This window comes from Rosa chinensis, chromosome 1 (genome assembly GCF_002994745.2).
Source record: "Rosa chinensis cultivar Old Blush chromosome 1, RchiOBHm-V2, whole genome shotgun sequence".
NCBI lineage: Eukaryota > Viridiplantae > Streptophyta > Magnoliopsida > Rosales > Rosaceae > Rosa > Rosa chinensis.
In genome coordinates this window covers 13,139,835-13,159,120 of record NC_037088.1, presented here as the reverse complement: position 1 = coordinate 13,159,120, position 19,286 = coordinate 13,139,835, and the positions used below count along the sequence as shown (strand labels likewise).

The 19,286-nt window shown below is 40.8% G+C and overlaps 1 protein-coding gene and 1 non-coding gene across 2 annotated transcripts; one reads left to right on the top strand and one right to left on the bottom strand.

Annotated features, from left to right (window-relative positions):
* Window positions 1-8,581: 8,581 nt before the first annotated feature.
* On the top strand, window positions 8,582-13,427 carry LOC121052996. Its single transcript, XM_040519252.1, has 2 exons — window positions 8,582-8,742; window positions 10,754-13,427. Exons 1-2 carry the CDS (start codon window positions 8,582-8,584, stop codon window positions 13,425-13,427), a joined length of 2,835 nt encoding a protein of 944 aa, XP_040375186.1.
* On the bottom strand, window positions 11,367-11,473 carry LOC112183158. The gene has a single exon (XR_002929751.1). It is a non-coding gene; the product is annotated as a small nucleolar RNA R71 (small nucleolar RNA).
* Window positions 13,428-19,286: the final 5,859 nt, after the last annotated feature.

Here is a 19,286-nt window from a genome sequence, read left to right as displayed (position 1 = left end):
AGCAAGCATATGCTGCTAACTGGTGTGCCACGGTATTACCCGTCCTGCCGACATGAGTAACTCTCACAAAAGCTTCTAATTCCAACATAAGAGTCAGATCATCATATATCCTTCCCAGCACTAATGTATTACTGCCTGCAGCCGCACTGAATTGCCTTTGGACTGCCAACACATCTGTCTCCAAAATTGTAGGAACCATGGCTTTCTTGCACGCCAATACCTCCGCATGTTTCGGTGACAATAGACCACTTAGAGGTCAAGCACCTCCGGCTAACATCACCCCAAGATAATTTTGAATCACAAAACCCACAGCACCCTTGCGAGTAACATGATTAAATGCCCATCAACATTGATTTTCACAAAACCTGCTGGTGGAGCAGTCCACTTCACCACCTGATTTCTTCTTGTTGTAGAACTACCTATTTTGATGTTAAGGAAATCAAATTCCTGGAGCCTAGCCATAATGCTAATAATCACATCACGTGCATCTCCCTTCTTTTGGCTCCAGACCCAATTATTCCTCTCCTTCCAAATCCGATACAGAAGAAAGACAAACTCATCAAAGTTGGTTAAGGACAGTTCTGCAGCACAAGAGCTTAACCATTGAAGCAAAGCACTGCCTCCAATCTAAGAACCATAACAAACCTGTCTAAAGATGGCATTGGACTTCAACACTGGTTGAGTAAATGGACAATCTCTGCAAATATGTAGAGTAGACTTATTGTGTGATTCACATAGCACACACAAGGTAGAATATAACTGCACCCTTCTCGACTGAAGCTTGACAAGAGAAGGAAAAATATCTAGACACACCCTCCAAAGATGAATCTTAGCCTTATCTGGAGTAGTCACACTCCACACCTTCTTCCAGAAAGAACTTCCAATCGAGGACACCAAGGGGCTGTAACTGGACGAATTACAAAACGAAACTTGGTAAGCAGAATTAACTAAGAACTTCCCATCCTTTGTCAGCTTCCACATCAATCTGTCAGTCACCACTCTTCTACTTAACGGTATGCTGGTAATCATCTCCGCCTCCAACACCGGAAACAGCCAATAAATCTTGGCCATATCCCAACTCCCCGTTTCCAACATTAAATCCTCCACCATATTCACCTCACTTTGAGCTGCAATTATCAAAGTAGGCCTCCCTACAGGTAATGTTGGAATCCAATTAGCTGAAAAAGTCCCAATATCTTTACCATCCCCCACTTGCCAACAACAACTGTCTTTTAGCAACTCTCTAGTAGAAAAGATACTTCTCCAAGAATAAGAAGGAGAAGCATGAGGTATAGCGTCCCCAAAAAGAGACCTCCAGAAAGTATATATTTTGCTTTATACAATCGGGCAACTAGAAAAGAAGGATTAAGAATCAGCCGCCATGCCTGTTTTGCTAGCATAGCAGTATTAAATTAGACAAGCTCCGAAATCCAAGGCCACCTGCCTCCTTTGGATTACACAATGCATTCCAAGTCTTCCAATGGATCTTCCTCTTATCAAGGGTACTCTCCCACCAAAACCTAGCACATATTTGTCCCATATCATCACAAAAGTATTTTGTCAATTGGAAGACACTCATTGCATAAGTAGGTAGCACTGATGCCACTACCCCAATAAGAATGTCTTTCCTTGCACCACTAAGCATTTTTCCTTGCCAGGCCTCCAACTTCTTTGCCAATTTCTCCTTAATATACTGGAAAGTTGCTGTTTTCTTACACCCGATGTAAGTAGGCATGCCTAAATATTTTTCATGAACATCCACCAATCGTACTCCCAAGTAAGTGGATACCTCATCTTCCATTTCTTCTGGAACATTCTTACTAAAAGCCACAGAGCTCTTATCAAAATTTACAAGCTGCCCAGACACCCTCCCATAAGTTTCTATCACATCTTGTAATTCATAGCAATTCTCCAAAGAAGCATGAGCATAAATCATACTGTCATATGCAAATAACAAGTGATTTACTGAGGGAGAATTATCACAGACCTCAATTCCTGGTAGTAAACCCAAAGATTTCTTCTGTTGCGGTAATGCAGAGAAACTCTCAGCCCCAATGAGAAATAAATAAGGTGAGAGAGGGTCACCTTGACTTAAACTGCAACTAGGACACACATAACCCCTCAGTTTACCTCTAATCAAGAATGAATACCAGACAGAAGAGACACACTGCATAACGGTATTAATCCAACTCGGAGCAAAACCAAACCTGACCATCACCATTCTTAGGAAAATCCACTCCATTTGATCATAAGCCTTACTAAGATCCAACTTCAACGCCATATATCCATCCATACCCTCCCTTTTATTGTGCACAAAGTGAGCAATCTCATTAGCGACAAGAATATTATCAATAATTAACCTTCCAGGGACAAAAGCACTTTGAAAGGGTAAGATCACCAAAGGCAGGATTATCTTCAATCTGTTTTCAATTACTTTCGAGCAAATCTTATAAAAAACATTACACAATGCAATTGGCCTTAAATCAGACATTGCTCTGGAGAACTAGCCTTTGGAATAAGACATATATGTGTAATGTTAATTTGCCGAAGTAGCTATTCTGTGTGGAGAAAACTATTGACTGCCTCAAATACATCATCTCCAATAATATCCCAATAATGTTGGAAAAATAATGGGGGCATTCCATTTGGCCCTGGAGACTTTGTTGGGTACATCTGAAACAATGTATGTTGTACTTCCTCCAACGTATAAGCTGCACAAAGCTGATCATTCATCTTTCGACTGACACAAGGTTGGATAGCCTCCAACATCTTGTTCACCGCCTCAAAATCCTCTTCAGAAGCCTGGAACATGAAAGAAAAATAGGATGTGATTATTTTCTCAACACCGGCATCATCCTCTATCCACTACCCATTTTCATCATAAAAGCCCAGTATTCTGATCCCCTTCCTGGAGCCACGTAACTTTAGAACGCTGCCTCTAGAAGAACTCTTCCTAAGATAACAAATTTTGAAGTCTAGCCATCAACTCTTTCTTTTCTTGTTGTACAGCCTCAGTGATAGAGACCTTAAGAAGCTCCTGCAACCTGGACCTTATGCCTAGCATCTGAAGCTGTCGACCCCGAAACACATGCTTTTGCCACTTTCCAACTGAATATGAGTATGGGTAATCATTTTTGTAACACAGAAGATTGGTGTGCCAACAATATCAAACCTCCAAGCCTTTGTCACCACTCTAACACACTCTGGACGCTGCACCCAAAAAGCTTCAAACTTAAAGCGATGAAACTTTGGTCTAGAAGCTAGAGGAATCGTACTGGCCTTTAAAAGTATGGGAACATGATCAGGGTCTGATGGCTACATGTGAAAAAGTTTTGGGTGACCAAAGAGATCGAATCAAGCTGGAGTGCAAACTGCCCTATCCAACCTTATTTGAGTTTCCGAGTTCCACCAAGTAGCCATTGCCCCATGAAACCCTAAGTCCAGAAGGTCCCCGTACCCTAAGGCCTCCCTAAACCTTCCCATTTGTCTTTCCGCCCTAAGTGGTCAGTCAATCTTCTCCCCATTGTTCAGCATCTCATTGAAATCCCCAATAATTATCCAAGGTAATGAATCAAGATCCGAAAGTTCTCAGAGCAATTGCCAAGAGCTGTCTCTTTCTCCAATCCTAGAATAGCCATAAAAGCCAGTCAAACTTCAAGACGATAAACCAGATCCTCCAACCACCACTGCATCCATATTATGGGCCGATGTTGTCCTCATCTGCAGATTGATTTCGTCACTCTAGAAAAGTCCCAATCCACACTACTAGAATAATGTCATTAGACATCGCCACTGTTAAATCGGTTAGGATTGCACCTGATGTTAAAAAACGTGCTAACATCAGTTTATGAAATAGCTGATTTCTATTGTTATTATGGACATCAGTCACTAAATTAACCGATGTGAAAAGTTTTGTTATAAAAATTTTGAAAAACAGGGAGGGACTAAGTTGAAAATTTCAGAAACGTGGGGGGACCAAAATATTCGTTTCCCCAACAATTAAGACTTTTTTTTTCACTAATGACACTTTTACTTACTTGGAATGGAAATAATCATGACTCGGAGACAACTGGAATGGGAGAAGAAAGGAATCGGTATTGATTCTGGAGGAGTTGATTCCTAAACTCATCTCCCCCATTCGTAATTAAATTCCTGAGTATTCAAGAATCAATTCCTTATAAGGAGGTGAGACCTACACCCGTTCCGATTCCTTCATGTATTAGTAAACGCAGGAATTCTTTTACCCAAAATCATTCCAATTCCTTTATGTGTTAGTAAACGCAGGAATAAATTTACTCCAAAATCATTCCCTCCCATTCCAAGTAAGTAAACATGCCCTTTGTCTAAAACTCATAAACCCTAATTACTAACTCTCACTTTGACTCCAGTGCGCACCTCCTTCTTCGCGTCGACCTCGATCTCAAACCTAAGAAGCCTCGAGCTTGTTCTCCGACCACTACCAGCGTAGGTCCTCTCTCTCTCTTCTCCCTACCACCAATACTAATTTTCTGTCCGGTGTTTCATTGTCTTTTTCTTTGAAGAGAGAGAGAGTGATATGGGAGCGGAGAAAGCAGAGGAGTCATTGGATTCGCTGATCGCCAGGTTCAACAATCAGATCTCAGAGCTCCAAGAGCTCGTTATTGCGCGAAATAGTAAGACCCGACCTGATTACCTAACCTTAAATTTATGATTTTGTCTCCAATAACAACCATAGTATCCAATAAACCTCTGAAATTGAACTATTTAGTGTACCCAGCTAGTAGCGTCACCGATTTTTCGGCCACCGACGCCGCCTTGAAGGACATGGAGCTTCAGGTCAAGGCCATCAAGGACCGGGTTCGTGACGAAACCCATAGCCATCCCTAAAGAAAAAGTAGTTCCCTCTCTCTCTCTCTCTAGGTTTTGCTCTTCACCACCACCACCAGCTTCTGTAAGTTGGGAGGTTCCTTAGAACCATTGCGTGCACCAAGACATAACTCTGGGCTGGTCAGGAGGGTGGAGTCAGGGTTTGGAGTCTTAAGGATGTATTTGAACCTGGGTGCGGTCTCAGAGGCAGGGTCTTGAGGGGTGATGAGGATGCAGCGCCTTACTATGAATCTGCAAGCACCTCTCCTGCCATGTTTTTGATGGTTGTTATTGGGAATAAGTTGATTTGGAACGGGCATAAGGATGGCAAGATTAGGTCTTGGAAGATGGATCTGCCTTTGGATGCTTCTACTGCTTTTAAGGAAGGGATTTCCTGTCAAGCGCACCCTGCTCTTGTTCTTGCCATGGTTATGACTTCTTACCGTAAACTAGCTCATCACAGCCAGTATCTTTCAAATACTATATAAACATTGCTCACATCATCTAAATCATACCTGGACCTAGAAAGATCCAGGAAAACTAGGTTAACAATGCTCTCCTTACAATGACAACCCAATCCCTAAAATCCACATTCGACTCAAATACGGGTTCCACAAGTCCACCAAAATCCTATTGACAAAACATATGGAAATCAATCAACTCATTCAAACCTCCAATTCAACATGACCACTCCAATCTAATCAAAAACACCCCCAAAACGCAAGCATTAGGTCAAACACACACCCTCACAAAAAAAACCCAATTCAAATTCTACAAAATGCAACAATCCCAAAGCAAAATGCAGGAGAGAACAAAACAACAGAGATAAACAAACTACCTGATGAATCGGTGGGTACATGGAATTCGTACACACCGGACATTCCAGCAACTCATGAACGCTGGTGGCCGGAGTAACCCCATTAAGTGTTTTTTAATTCTCTCTTACCCAATACACTCTAAGGGAGTCTTCCCTAATACCCCATTAAGATTTTTTTTTTGTTTTTAATTTTTTTTTAATACCATTCTACCCCTAACCCCTTTGTTACTGAGAGAGAGAGAGAGAGAGAGAGAGAGAGAGAGAGAATGGAAGAGAGAGAAACCATAGGAGACTTCGCCGGAGCCCGTCATCGGCCGCAGGAATCCGATCACCGGTCGCCGGATTCCAGTTACCGGCCGCCGGATTCCGATCACACCGGATTTTTCTGAAAACCCTCCAATAGAGGGGCACTAGAGGTCTATTCCCCCCCAATAGATGTCTATTATCCCCAATAAAACTTTCGGTTGCCAGAATATGAACTAATCTCCCTTAATTTAGACAAATAAAACTTTATTCAAAGAAAAAAAACGAGGTGATTACAACAATTCAAAACATATATTGTCCCCCAATAGAACTTTCAGTCGCCGAAATGGGAACTAATCTCCCTAAATTTAGACAAATAAAACTTTGATTAAAGAAAAACAAAAGGAGATTACATCAATTCAAAACGTCTATTGTGCTCCAATAGACGTCTATTACCCCCAATAAAAACACATTTCTATTGAAAAATTTACAAGCATCGACTTTTACATCATTATGCTAACAACCACAACATACATATTATCGCACCCTTCTAAAATTAGCCTAACATTCACTTTTATTGGCCGAGATTTGGGGCCCAAGTTTCTAATCTATTGTTTCAAATCAGTTACTCACCATCCTATACAATTATCATGGCAATATAATAACAATATCTATAGTTTCAAATCAGTTACACACCAACCTATACAATTATCATGGCAATATAATAACTAGAATTTTTGTATTAGCGGTGGGGTTGTATAGCTGGTGACTTGGTGCTCATTATTCATGCAACGGTTAGCTTTTCCGCAACTCCAAGAAATGACATCGCATAAAGCCATTGACTCCTCGTCCTCCATTTCTATTAAACCCCCACTAAAACCATATCTCAGTCTCTGAAGTCTCTCTGAACATTCTTCTCCTCACTCACTCCAAAATGGAGAGTCGACTCGTTCTCGTGTTCACACTCAATGCCCTGCTGCTCCTCTCTTCCCGCCCAGCTCCCTCCAAGGACGCCGCCGTCGACTATGACAACGAGGATCTCAGTTTCCTTGAAGAGCCGACCGAGCAGCAGGGCCACGGCCACAACGCTGCGCCGCACTATCCAGATCTGGACGAATTCGACGAGGGCGATTAGGAGGAGTACAAGGAGCCCGAGGTCGACAAGAAGGACGTTGTCATTTTGAGGGGGCGAACTTCAGCGAGACGATTAAGAAGAACCGTCACCGGAGCTTTTCCGGCAAACCGAATAGAGGTGTAACCAAAATAAGGGAGGGAGGGATGGAGGGGGAGAGAGAGAGAGAGAGAGAGAGAGAGAGAGAGAGACTTACATGTGTGTCTGGAGGCGAGTTGCAGGGAGCCCCGGTCAGCCGAAGACGGAATTTGAAAGAGAATTTTGAGGGGAGAGAGAGAGAGAGATCTGAAATCGGAGAGGGATGAGATTTCGATCATATCGTGGGGTTTATTAATTTGATTAAGGACAAATATTCACAGAAATAATGCTCAATATATTACCATATAAACAGTACTATAATCCATATAATTCAAGTACAATTATTCAAACATCTATACATTCAAGTAACTAGATAATGTACCAAACAAGAGCATTCCTAGCTATACATGAATAAAAAACATTCATATTCTCAATGGCTCTTATCCTTCAGCTGCTTTTGGCTTCAATAAAACTTGGAAGGATCTGCTTCAATTGCGTTATACTCTTTGTAGATTTAGGATCATCAGGAAGGAGATCAGCTTCCTTCATTGTACACAAGGCCCCAGTTTCTTTGCAATATATTTAGAAGAAGTAATCAGCAGAAGAACAGCAGACCTCAATCTGCGAATAGAAATAAGCTCAGCAAATAGCTCGATGATCTCCTGAGCTGCCATCATATTCTCCGCCCTAATAATATGGTCTACCTGAAATACATATACCAAAAAATTACCAACAACTAAGAACTTGTTCTCACAAGTAAATTAACCCCAATGAAAGTAATAATAAAGTTTTAACATATATATATATATATATATATATATAATAACAAATAGTAAACCAAAAGAAAAGAATAACCAAAATATCACAAACTCATGTAGCCAAAGTCTGTAAGCATTACCTTTGTAATAAATAAAATGTCCACAATGAAAGTCCAATCTTCAAAGAAGAAAAGAAACTTGGAGTGCAATCAAACAAAAGAAAAGTTATGGTACTAGCACATGCAACAAAGCTAACCAGCAATAAAGTAAAATATAACAAGGCAAAAGCAATATAGAACAATCTTAACCAACCAATTGCTGAAAACTGAACCACCAAAATCAATACCCAAACTTAACAAATTCAACTTGTATAAAACTCTAGTAAGAAAACAAGGGGATCCTACTGCAAATAAGCCTATAGAAGCCTACATAAGTTTTAACTGGCAGCACAAACCCTTAAGACTTATTTCAGATTCAAAGAAGCTCAGACCGAGCAAAAAAAGAAACTAAGGAGCTGCTTCTTCAGTCCAGACCATATTCAAGAGACAAGAACAACAAATAAAAGTACTTGAAATTTAAAAAGCATGTTATAAGTTTATTACTAGGTTGTCCGGACTCACCTTCTTTATCCCATATCTGCAAAGGTTTTCTCCTAATTATCCAGAAAAATGCACAGGTTAAGCATCAAAATTACAACAAGTATGATAAATGAAAACTGAAAACACAAGAGCGAAAGACGACAAGGCATACTCAAGGCTGCATGGAATGGAGAGAAACCCAGATTGGAATGTGTTCTTGAACATATTTCACTTGCTTCTATGTCAAGCTACAATTAAAGCCATTTACACAAATTTGAATGATAGAGAAAGGTAAAGAAAACTATAGTAACAAGGTAACAAGGTAATAGTTGGATCCAATATCTAGTCCATCTCATTAGAGAGAGAAAAAAAAAGCCATAAAAGGTGTTGTTAATGTTTAAGATTGAGCGGTGGCCCAATTCTTTGTTACCGCTAGTCCGATGGGCGGACCGCTCCTTGCAATGTTCTCAGAGCTTCCGCTATCTGTCACGTGAAATACAAAGCGGCGTCAGAGGGAGACCGCACTGGGCGGTCTCTCTTCTCTGATGCCTAAGTTAGTCAATGTATTTATGTTAACAGAATAATAGTAGGTAAGTAGTGAATGTGTCATTAATGAGGAGACAGGAGAGAACCTTTTATAGGTGGGGAAGAGGCTGAGCTCTTCCATATTTTCGATCTGGGATTGATGTGCTTCAGTTCCCAGCTTCTGGAGCTTCTGATGCTATCTTGGCACGGCGCGTGGCAATGCGTCTGTGATTTGGAGGTGAGCCGGGGCTTAGGCGGTAGGCTGCTTGGCTGTGTTTCTGTAGGTCACACAGTTGGCAGTAGTTGGTACCTGATAGGAGCATTTTATGCGACGTGTATATGGTTAATCCCTATATTAATCTTTGTTAGTTTATTCTATTTTCTCTTTATTTATTTACTTTTGTGTTTATTAGGTTTTTCGGAGCAAATATACAAAAAGAAGATAATATTGAGGAAAGATGCGCAAATAAGGAAAACCTTGGAGTCCTGGACTAAGTAGAAGACCTTGATGGATCGAGAATCCCAATTCATGGAGATATCACAGCAAATTATGGAGATATTCGCAGAGATATTGATGATGACATGTCGAATTCTCATTGGACAAAGTGATGTGGAGAAATCCTAATTCAATATGAGAATTAAGAAGTTGATTTTCTCTACACTTTAAGGACTCTCAAACCAAAAAGGAATGAAGGAGGACTCAAAAGCACTATAAAAAGGCTAGAAAAGCTAACGAAAAGCTTCTTACACGCGAGAATCAAGCAAGAAACCCGAGCAGAAGAAAGCAGATCAGCCATCCACCGACCAGTCGGCAGATCCCGCCGACCAGTCGGCAGACGACTTTTCCAACTTGATTTTTAGGGTTTTTCTGTTCTACTTTGCTTATGAATTCTTTTGTGCTTCCAATTCAAACCATGTGCAACTAAATTCTAAGTAGTTAGGGCATGTTGAAGCCCCAATCATGATTGTATGCCATGCTATGACATTTAATTAGTTTTTGTTTATTCAATGGATGAGAACTTAATCACTATTTTTACATTGATGATTTCTTTATGTGCTTTCTTTGGTGGCCAACTTAGATTGCATGTTTAGGATTCTATTGCTATGAATGATCATTGCCTGTTCCTTTTAAGAAGGTTTCGTTGAAAGTTCTAGAGTAGTAAATCGTCTATAAGGTGAGTGATTAGGTTCCTAGATTAATTGAGACGCGTCGTACTCATGATGTCTTGTGATGTCTCGTTTTTCTTAATCTTAATGATTTCTATGTGTTAAATCTAGAGTTGCGTCAACCTAGGTTGCATTTTAGGAAATAGGTTAGGTGTAGAGCGTCTCTCACCTAGCATACAAGTAAGGAAAAATAATAGGTTGATTCAGGCGTTGGGTTAACTTGAGCATCTTCATCCTTAGGTAAATAAGACTAGGTTAAACATGGTTTGCGTACTTGATTGTTTGGTGGTGGATACATTCCCTGACTTCTGCTTCTCTATTGATTCTCAATCTCAAGCAATTTCATTATTTGTTATTTACTTTTAATTGTCTTTACAAATTTCACAATCAACTCCTAAACTCGGAAAGTCTTACAATTAGTTCCATAAGTCCTCTGCGGGAGACCCTACTTCCTTATTCTACAATTGACATTCAAATCGGTAGTAGGAAAATTGTTGGCATAAAAATAACCGATCAATTTTTGGCGCCGTGTCGCCGGGGACTTTTTAGTTCTAATTGTTTTTCTTTCTTTTTATTTTTAGTTTTCTTATCTTTGTGTTTTTCTTTTCAGGTGTATGATTACTCGGAAAACTTCACAAGGCAAACTCATTCCTTTGGATTCTGAGATAGAACGCACTTGCAGGTCGAATAGGAAGCAAACGAAGGAAACGTGTTTGCCAATTGACGGCCCAACGGCGGGTTCTACATCTTCACAGGGAGAGGAGGACCGAGAGAAGTACACACCTTCACATTCACCTGCGCATTCGGTGCACGAAGACGAAGAGGAACAGTTCGAGGAACCCCCCAAAGTTGAGATGGCTGGAGCAAGACCACTGAAGGATGCCTTCGTCCCAACAACTTCTGAATCTCCTTCATGCATTGATTATACACCGGACGGCAATCATGCCTATTCCATTCCTGTGCAGTTGATTAACTCATTGCCCGAATATATGGGATCCCCATCTGAGGACCCTAATGTTCACATTAGGGAATTCTTGGACATATGCAAATTGCAGACCATTCAGCATCTGCCTCCTGAAGGCCTTAGGTTACTTCTTTTCCCATTTTCGTTAAAAGATGATGCTAAGCGTTGGCTATACTCTCTACCTGCAGGTATTATCACATCTTGGGATGAAATGGTCAAGAAGTTCCTTAAGCAGTACTTTCCAGCCCAACTGACAAGGAAGCTGAGAAGAGAAATACAAAATTTCTGTCAAACGGATGGAGATACTCTATATAAGGCATGGGAGGAATTTAAGGAGCTGCAGAGGAAGTGCCCCCATCATAATTTTGCTCTGGATGACTTGGTTCAATATTTCTATGATGGTTTGGACACGGTCAATAGGGGTAGCGTGGACTCGGCCTGTGGAGGGACATTCATGAATAAGACTGGCCGGCAAGCATATGATCTCATTGAAGACTTGGCTGATAACAATCGGCAATTCCACGCAAGGGATAAGCGAGCAAGAGGTCGTGGAGTTTATGAGCTTGACACTAAGAATGGGATGCAAAATCAAATGGTAGCCTTGGAGAGAAAACTCGATATGTTAGTGAATGTCATGAGCAATGGGTCTAAGGCATCACCTCAGGTATGCTCTATTTGTTCATATTCTGACCATACTACTGATAGGTGTCCTATGTCTACTTTGTCTGAGGAACAGGTAAACTTTGTGGGGCAACCAAGGCACAAGTATGACCCCTACTCGAACACATACAATCCTGGATGGAAGGATCACCCTAACTTCCGTTGGAACAACAATGATAATGTGGTTCGGTCTACTCAAGGTGTCTATAACACGCCACCTGGTTTCCAAGCCCCTAGACAACAAGCACATCAACAAGCTCCACCTCAACAAGCTTCAAGCAAATCATTGGAGGATATGCTCAAGGAGATGGCACTTCATACCTCTACATTCATGCAAGAGACCAAAGCTCAATTTAAGGAGCAAGGGCAATCAATCAAGAACTTAGAAAGACAAGTTGGGCAACTTGCAAGTAATATGCAAAATAGGCCTCCCGGCACTCTTCCAAGCACAACTGTGCCTAATCCTAAGGGTGAGAGTGTTGCGGAGCTGCATGCCATGACTTTGAGAAGTGGAAAGCAATTGGAGGAACCAATAAGAGCCATAGAGAAGTTTCAAGAAGCTTTGGAGGAAGAAAAAGAATCCAAAAACGAAGCTGAAAATATCAAAAATCAAAATTTGGCAATCCACCGACCAGTCGGCGAAACTCGCCGACCGGTCGACGGGTTATGTGTTCCGGGATCAGAAGCTCACCGACCAGTCGGCGAAACCCGCCGACCAGTCGTCACAGAAAATTCAGATTTTGACCATTTGAAGGAAATTTGTCAGCCAGTCAAAAATCGGGGCACTCCTAACCTTTCTTTGAATTCTTTTAAGGCTAACAATGATGCTTCTATCCCTATGTCTTCTTGTATTCCTTTTCCTCGTAGGTTCATGAACTCAAAGAAGGAGCAACATGAGAAAGACATCTTGGAAACCTTTCGGAAAGTCCAAGTGAACATCCCTCTTTTGGATGCCATCAAACAAGTGCCCAAATACGCTAAGTTTCTCAAGGAGTTGTGTATCAACAAGAGGAGGTATAAAGATAAGGAAACCGTGGCTCTTAGTGAGGAAGTCTCCGCGGTACTTTTGAGAAAATTGCCTCCTAAGCTAAAGGATCCTGGAAGATTCACGATCCCTTGCACAATTGGGGAACGCAGGTTTGAAAAAGCTTTACTTGATTTAGGAGCTTCTATTAATCTAATGCCCTATACTATGTATGAAACTCTTAAGTTAGGTGAGCTCAAGGATACTCAGGTCACCATTCAACTAGCGGATCGTTCTATAGCCCATCCTAAGGGCATAGTTGAAGATGTCTTGGTGCAAGCGGGAGAGTTGATCTTTCCAGCGGATTTCTTTGTCTTGGAGATGGAGCTTGAGCCTATGCCATACGACCTTCCTCTCATTCTTGGTCGCCTATTCATGAGAACTGCACGAACAAAGATTGATGTCTATGAGGGGACCTTAACGATGGAATTTGATGGCGACATTATATGCTTCAATATCTTTGAGGCCATGAGGTATCCGAATGATGTTCATACTTGTTTTTCCATTGATGCCTTTGATTATCTTGTACAGGATACCTTTAATGCAAGTGTGGGGGAGGATAAACTCAAGAGCACATTAGAATTGGGATTGGAGCAAAATGATTTTCAACTAGTCAAAGGTGGTACTTCAACTTGACAAATGCAGGGGAAAGACACCAATCCAAGGGTCTCCAACGATGTAGTTTGGAACCATGAGCTCATGGAAACAGTCGCTGCACTTGAGGCACGCCCTCAAGTACAAGGTAAGCCTCCTAACTTTATTTCCCTTCCAGTTTCAGATGCAAAACTTGTACCTTCTGTGATTCAGGCACCCAAATTAGAGCTTAAACCATTGCCGGATCATCTCAAGTATGCTTATTTGGGAGATAATGAGACATTACCGGTTATTATTGCTTCTAACCTTTCGGCACATGAGGAGGCAAAACTTGTCCGAGTTCTTAGAGCGCACATGAAAGCCATAGCTTGGAGCATTGCAGACATTAAGGGGATTAGTCCATCCATGTGCATGCATCGCATTCATCTTGAGGAGGATTCAAAACCTTCAAGGGAAGCTCAAAGACGATTGAATCCTCCAATGATGGAAGTCGTGAAGAAGGAAGTTCTTAAGCTCCTCGATGTGGGGATAATCTATCCAATCTCTGATAGCAAGTGGGTGAGCCCTGTTCAAGTGGTACCAAAAAGATCCGGCATCACCGTAGTCAAGAATGAGGATAATGAGTTGGTACCTACAAGAGTGCAAACCGGGTGGAGAGTTTGCATTGATTACCGCAAGCTCAACACCGCTACACGCAAGGATCACTTCCCTCTCCCATTCATTGACCAAATGTTGGAGCGACTCACAGGACATGCCTACTATTGTTTCTTGGACGGCTACTCAGGATACAATCAGATCGCTATCGATCCCGTGGACCAAGAGAAGACTACATTTACGTGTCCCTTTGGTACGTTTGCCTACCGTAGGATGCCGTTTGGCTTGTGTAATGCACCGGCGACTTTTCAACGTTGCATGATGGCAATATTTTCTGACATGGTTGAGAAGATCATAGAAGTCTTCATGGACGACTTCTCCTTGTACGGTAATTCTTTTGATTCCTGCTTACATAATTTGTCTTTAGTGCTTAAAAGATGTGAGGATACGAATCTTGTTTTAAATTGGGAGAAGTGCCACTTCATGGTACAACAAGGGATAGTGTTAGGCCATATTGTTTCTGCTAAGGGTATTGAGGTCGATAAAGCAAAAATAGATCTTGTTCGTTCCTTACCACCTCCCACTTGTGTGAGAGAGGTACGTTCTTTTCTTGGTCATGCAGGGTTCTATAGGCGCTTTATCAAAGACCATTCAAAGATCACAAGACCCTTGTGCAAACTCCTTCAGAAAGATGTGCCCTTTGTCTTTGATGAAGAGTGCAAGGCTGCATTCGAGAAGCTCAAGAAGATGCTCACTGAAGCTCCTATCATCATGCCACCGGATTGGAATCTACCATTTGAGCTTATGTGTGATGCCTCTGACTACGCAATTGGGGCTGTTTTGGGCCAAAGAGTGGATAAGCTTCCTTCTGCCATCTACTACGCGTCTCGTACCTTGAATGACGCTCAGCTAAACTATTCTACCACTGAAAAAGAACTTCTTGCTGTAGTTTTTGCTTTAGAAAAGTTTAGGTCTTATTTGGTTGGAACAAAAATTACTATTTTCACTAACCATGCAGCTCTGAAGTATTTGCTTAACAAGAAGGAGGCAAAACCAAGGTTGATTAGATGGATGCTTCTACTCCAAGAGTTTGATCTTGAGATAAAAGACAAGAAGGGGAGCGAGAATGTTGTAGCTGACCACCTTAGCCGACTTGTCAATGGCTCCAACGCAGAAGAGGATTCTCTTCCTCTTCGTGAGAGCTTTCCGGATGAACAGTTGTTTGCTATGCAAGCTTCTGATCCTTGGTATGCGGACATCATCAACTATTTGGTCACCAAGAAAATTCCGGAGGATTTCACACGTGCTCAAAAGGACAAGTTGGTGAAGATGGCCAAATACTATGTGTGGGATGACCCCTATCTATGGAAGCATTGCCCGGATTTAGTGATTAGAAGGTGTGTACCCGAAACTGAATTTCATTCTATATTAACCTTTTGTCACTCTTATGCTTGTGGAGGTCACTTTGGAGCTAAGAAGACTGCTCTCAAAGTATTAGAAAGTGGCTTCTTTTGGCCCACTTTGTTTAAGGATGCACATGCATTTTGTGTATCATGTGATCGTTGTCAACGTACAGGTAACTTGGGCCCAAGAGATCAAATGCCTCAAAATCCTATTCTTATTGTCGAAATCTTTGATGTTTGGGGCATAGATTTCATGGGACCTTTTCCTTCTTCAAATGGTTATCTTTACATTCTATTAGCTGTTGATTATGTCTCTAAATGGGTGGAAGCAAAGGCCACCCGGACTAATGATTCCAAAGTTGTTTTGAGTTTTCTTAAAGAGCATGTCTTTTCGAGATTTGGAACACCTAGAGCTATCATCAGCGATGGAGGGACTCATTTTTGCAATCGATCGTTTGAAGCTTTGTTGAAGAAGTACAATATCACACATAGGGTCTCAACGCCCTACCATCCTCAGACAAGTGGCCAAGCGGAGGTTTCTAATCGACAAGTGAAGCAAATACTTGAGAAGACAGTTGGACCCACTCGGAAGGATTGGAGCTCACGCTTAGATGATGCTTTATGGGCATACCGAACTGCTTACAAGACCCCCATTGGGATGTCTCCATATCGGCTTGTGTTTGGCAAACCATGTCACCTTCCAGTGGAACTAGAGCATAGGGCTTATTGGGCGATTAAGCAATTTAATATGGATATGGTAGCGGCTGGTGACAAAAGGAGGCTGCAACTCAATGAGTTGGAGGAGCTACGCAATGATGCTTATGAGTCTAGTAGGATTTACAAGGACAAGGCTAAGGCCTTCCATGATAAGATGATCAAGAGGAAAACTTTTGTCATTGGACAAAAAGTCCTTCTTTTTGAATCTCGTCTGCGCTTGTTCCCAGGTAAACTTCGTTCTAGGTGGATTGGCCCATTTGTTATAACTAATGTGTTTCCTCATGGTGCAGTAGAAATTAAGAGCGTTCGCACAGAAAAGGTGTTCAAGGTGAATGGGCATAGACTCAAGCCCTATTATGAGTCTTTCGTGGAGCATGACTTGGAGGAGGTGCCCCTCCAAGTTCCCACCTATGCGGATTAAAGGATGTGCACCGTCTGGCTGCAGACGTTAACGCAAGCGCTACTTGGGAGGCAACCCAATGATGGAAGAGAAGGACGCGGCTGAAGTGCTTGCCAAACAGATTTGATCTCTCTATCTCTTCCCTTTCTTTATGTTCTTTGATTATATTTGCTCTATTGTGTCTTTTTGTTGTGTTTAATCTTTTTCTTTATGCTTGGTTTGTTCATTGTTTTACTTCATAGTCAAACATTGAGGGCAATGTTTAGATCAAGTGTGGGGGAAAGGTTAAATACTTTGTTGTTTTGCTTAGAGTCTTTGTTTTAGGAGTTTTGGCTTTAATTTCATGTTTTTTTTCGAAATCCACCGACCAGTCGGCGAAGTCTGCCGACCGGTCGTTGTTTGTCTATTTCAGGGTCAGAAGCTCACCGACCAGTCGGCGAAATCCGCCGACCGGTCGTCAAAAAAAAAAAAAAAAAAAAAAAAAAACTGAAAAATCAGTCAAAAAAAAAAAAAAATTTAGGTTTTGTTTTTGTTTTTGTTGAGTCTTTAGGAGTCTTCCAACACTATGATGAGCATGAACTATCGATTTGAATTATATGGTTACAAGATGATTGCAAGCATGATTTTGGATTCATAATCTTAAGTAATTGCTAATAGACTTTTATGATTATTATGCTTGACTTATGGTGCAATAGATGGTTAGGGCTTATGTGATAACTGAAAATTTGATGGAAGCATGCTAGAACAAGTTAAACTTGATTTAGTCCCTTGTGAGTTATTGAGCCTTTATATGTGCTATTTCTTTTCTGAGTGCTTAGTATAGATCATTTTATTTTCTTGACGAGGATTTTGCTTGATCTCATCTTTTATTCACCTTGGTTGAGACTCGGATTCGACATGCATATTTATATAAGGACAAATGCTAGAACTTGCCCCAAAGCCTCTTGAAGCGTATGGTTGAATTGCATGATGGATGGAAAGGGATGAATGTACTAGGATTACCACCAAAGCCAAACTAACCGGTGTCCCTTTATGCACACAAGTTGTGCAACCCCCTAGTTAACCCCTTTGAGCCTACATTTAGCCTTTTCTTTCATCACCCACATAATCCTTAAACCTTGAGCCTAGTGTAGTTTTTCCTTTACCCTTATTCTTAAGATTTAGTGGAGCTATATTCATGAGATATTTCCGTTCAATGTGATTGTTGTACAAAACAAGTGTGGGGGAATCAGATTCATGATCCAAAAAAAAAAAAAATTATTGCCGTGAAAAAAAAAAGGAAAAAAAAAAGAATTATTCGGCATTGAAAGAAAAAAAAATAATACAAAGTTTGGATCTGATTCTCTATGTGAAAAAGGAGATTGATTAGAAGTGAAGGCCCAACATGAAGAATTTGGCCTTTGTCCTACTTCACGAATGTTGTAGACGTTATACCTTGAGAACTTTAAAGTTTTTTCATCTGTTACTTCATTACTCGCTCCACTAGGTTTTTAGAATCTTTGTTATTTCCTATCCTTTCTTTCATTAAACCTCAACCCTTGGCTCCATTACAACCTTGAATAAAGACCTTCTTATCTTTGAAGTTGTGCATTCGATTTGTGGAGACTTGTGCAGAGGGGTGAGCATATGGTGTCATTGGCCTTCATCCGAGTTTTGGCATTCCAATCATGGGATCATAATGAAAAAAAAAAAATATCAGAAAAAGCTTTTCTTTCTTGTTATCATATGTGAGCTATTTGTTTGCCTTATTACATCATTCCTCTCACATATAACTTGAGTGAATATTTATGCTTAGGCATCAAGCCAGAAAATCATGAGAGAAAAGAAATTGAGAGCATCCATGTGAGAAATTAAGTTGAAGCTTGTTTGAAACATGAAGATGTTGAGTTTTCTTTTGTTGCATCGGTTTGGATTATCTCTGCATTATATTTTGAGCATGATGGTTATCAAAGTAAATTAGCCCTTAAGTCTGATTTTGAATTTAATTTCAAGTAAGCTTGAATCTTGTTGACCATATGTGTGGGTGTTAAAAGTTCTCTGAGATGTTTGGAAGACTATAGGTCCGTGTCTTGGGTACTTAGTGTCTAGTTGTTTGCTAGGGACTAGCAAAGCTTAAGTGTGGGGGTATTTGATAGGAGCATTTTATGCGACGTGTATATGGTTAATCCCTATATTAATCTTTGTTAGTTTATTCTATTTTCTCTTTATTTATTTACTTTTGTGTTTATTAGGTTTTTCGGAGCAAATATACAAAAAGAAGATAATATTGAGGAAAGATGCGCAAATAAGGAAAACCTTGGAGTCCTGGACTAAGTAGAAGACCTTGATGGATCGAGAATCCCAATTCATGGAGATATCACAGCAAATTATGGAGATATTCGCAGAGATATTGATGATGACATGTCAAATTCTCATTGGACAAAGTGATGTGGAGAAATCCTAATTCAATCAGAGAATTAAGAAGTTGATTTTCTCTACACTTTAAGGACTCTCAAACCAAAAAGGAATGAAGGAGGACTCAAAAGCACTATAAAAAGGCTAGAAAAGCTAACGAAAAGCTTCTTACACGCGAGAATCAAGCAAGAAACCCGAGCAGAAGAAAGCAGATCAGCCATCCACCGACCAGTCGGCCGATCCCGCCGACCAGTCGGCAGACGACTTTTCCAACTTGATTTTTAGGGTTTTTCTGTTCTACTTTGCTTATGAATTCTTTTGTGCTTCCAATTCAAACCATGTGCAACTAAATTCTAAGTAGTTAGGGCATGTTGAAGCCCCAAGCATGATTGT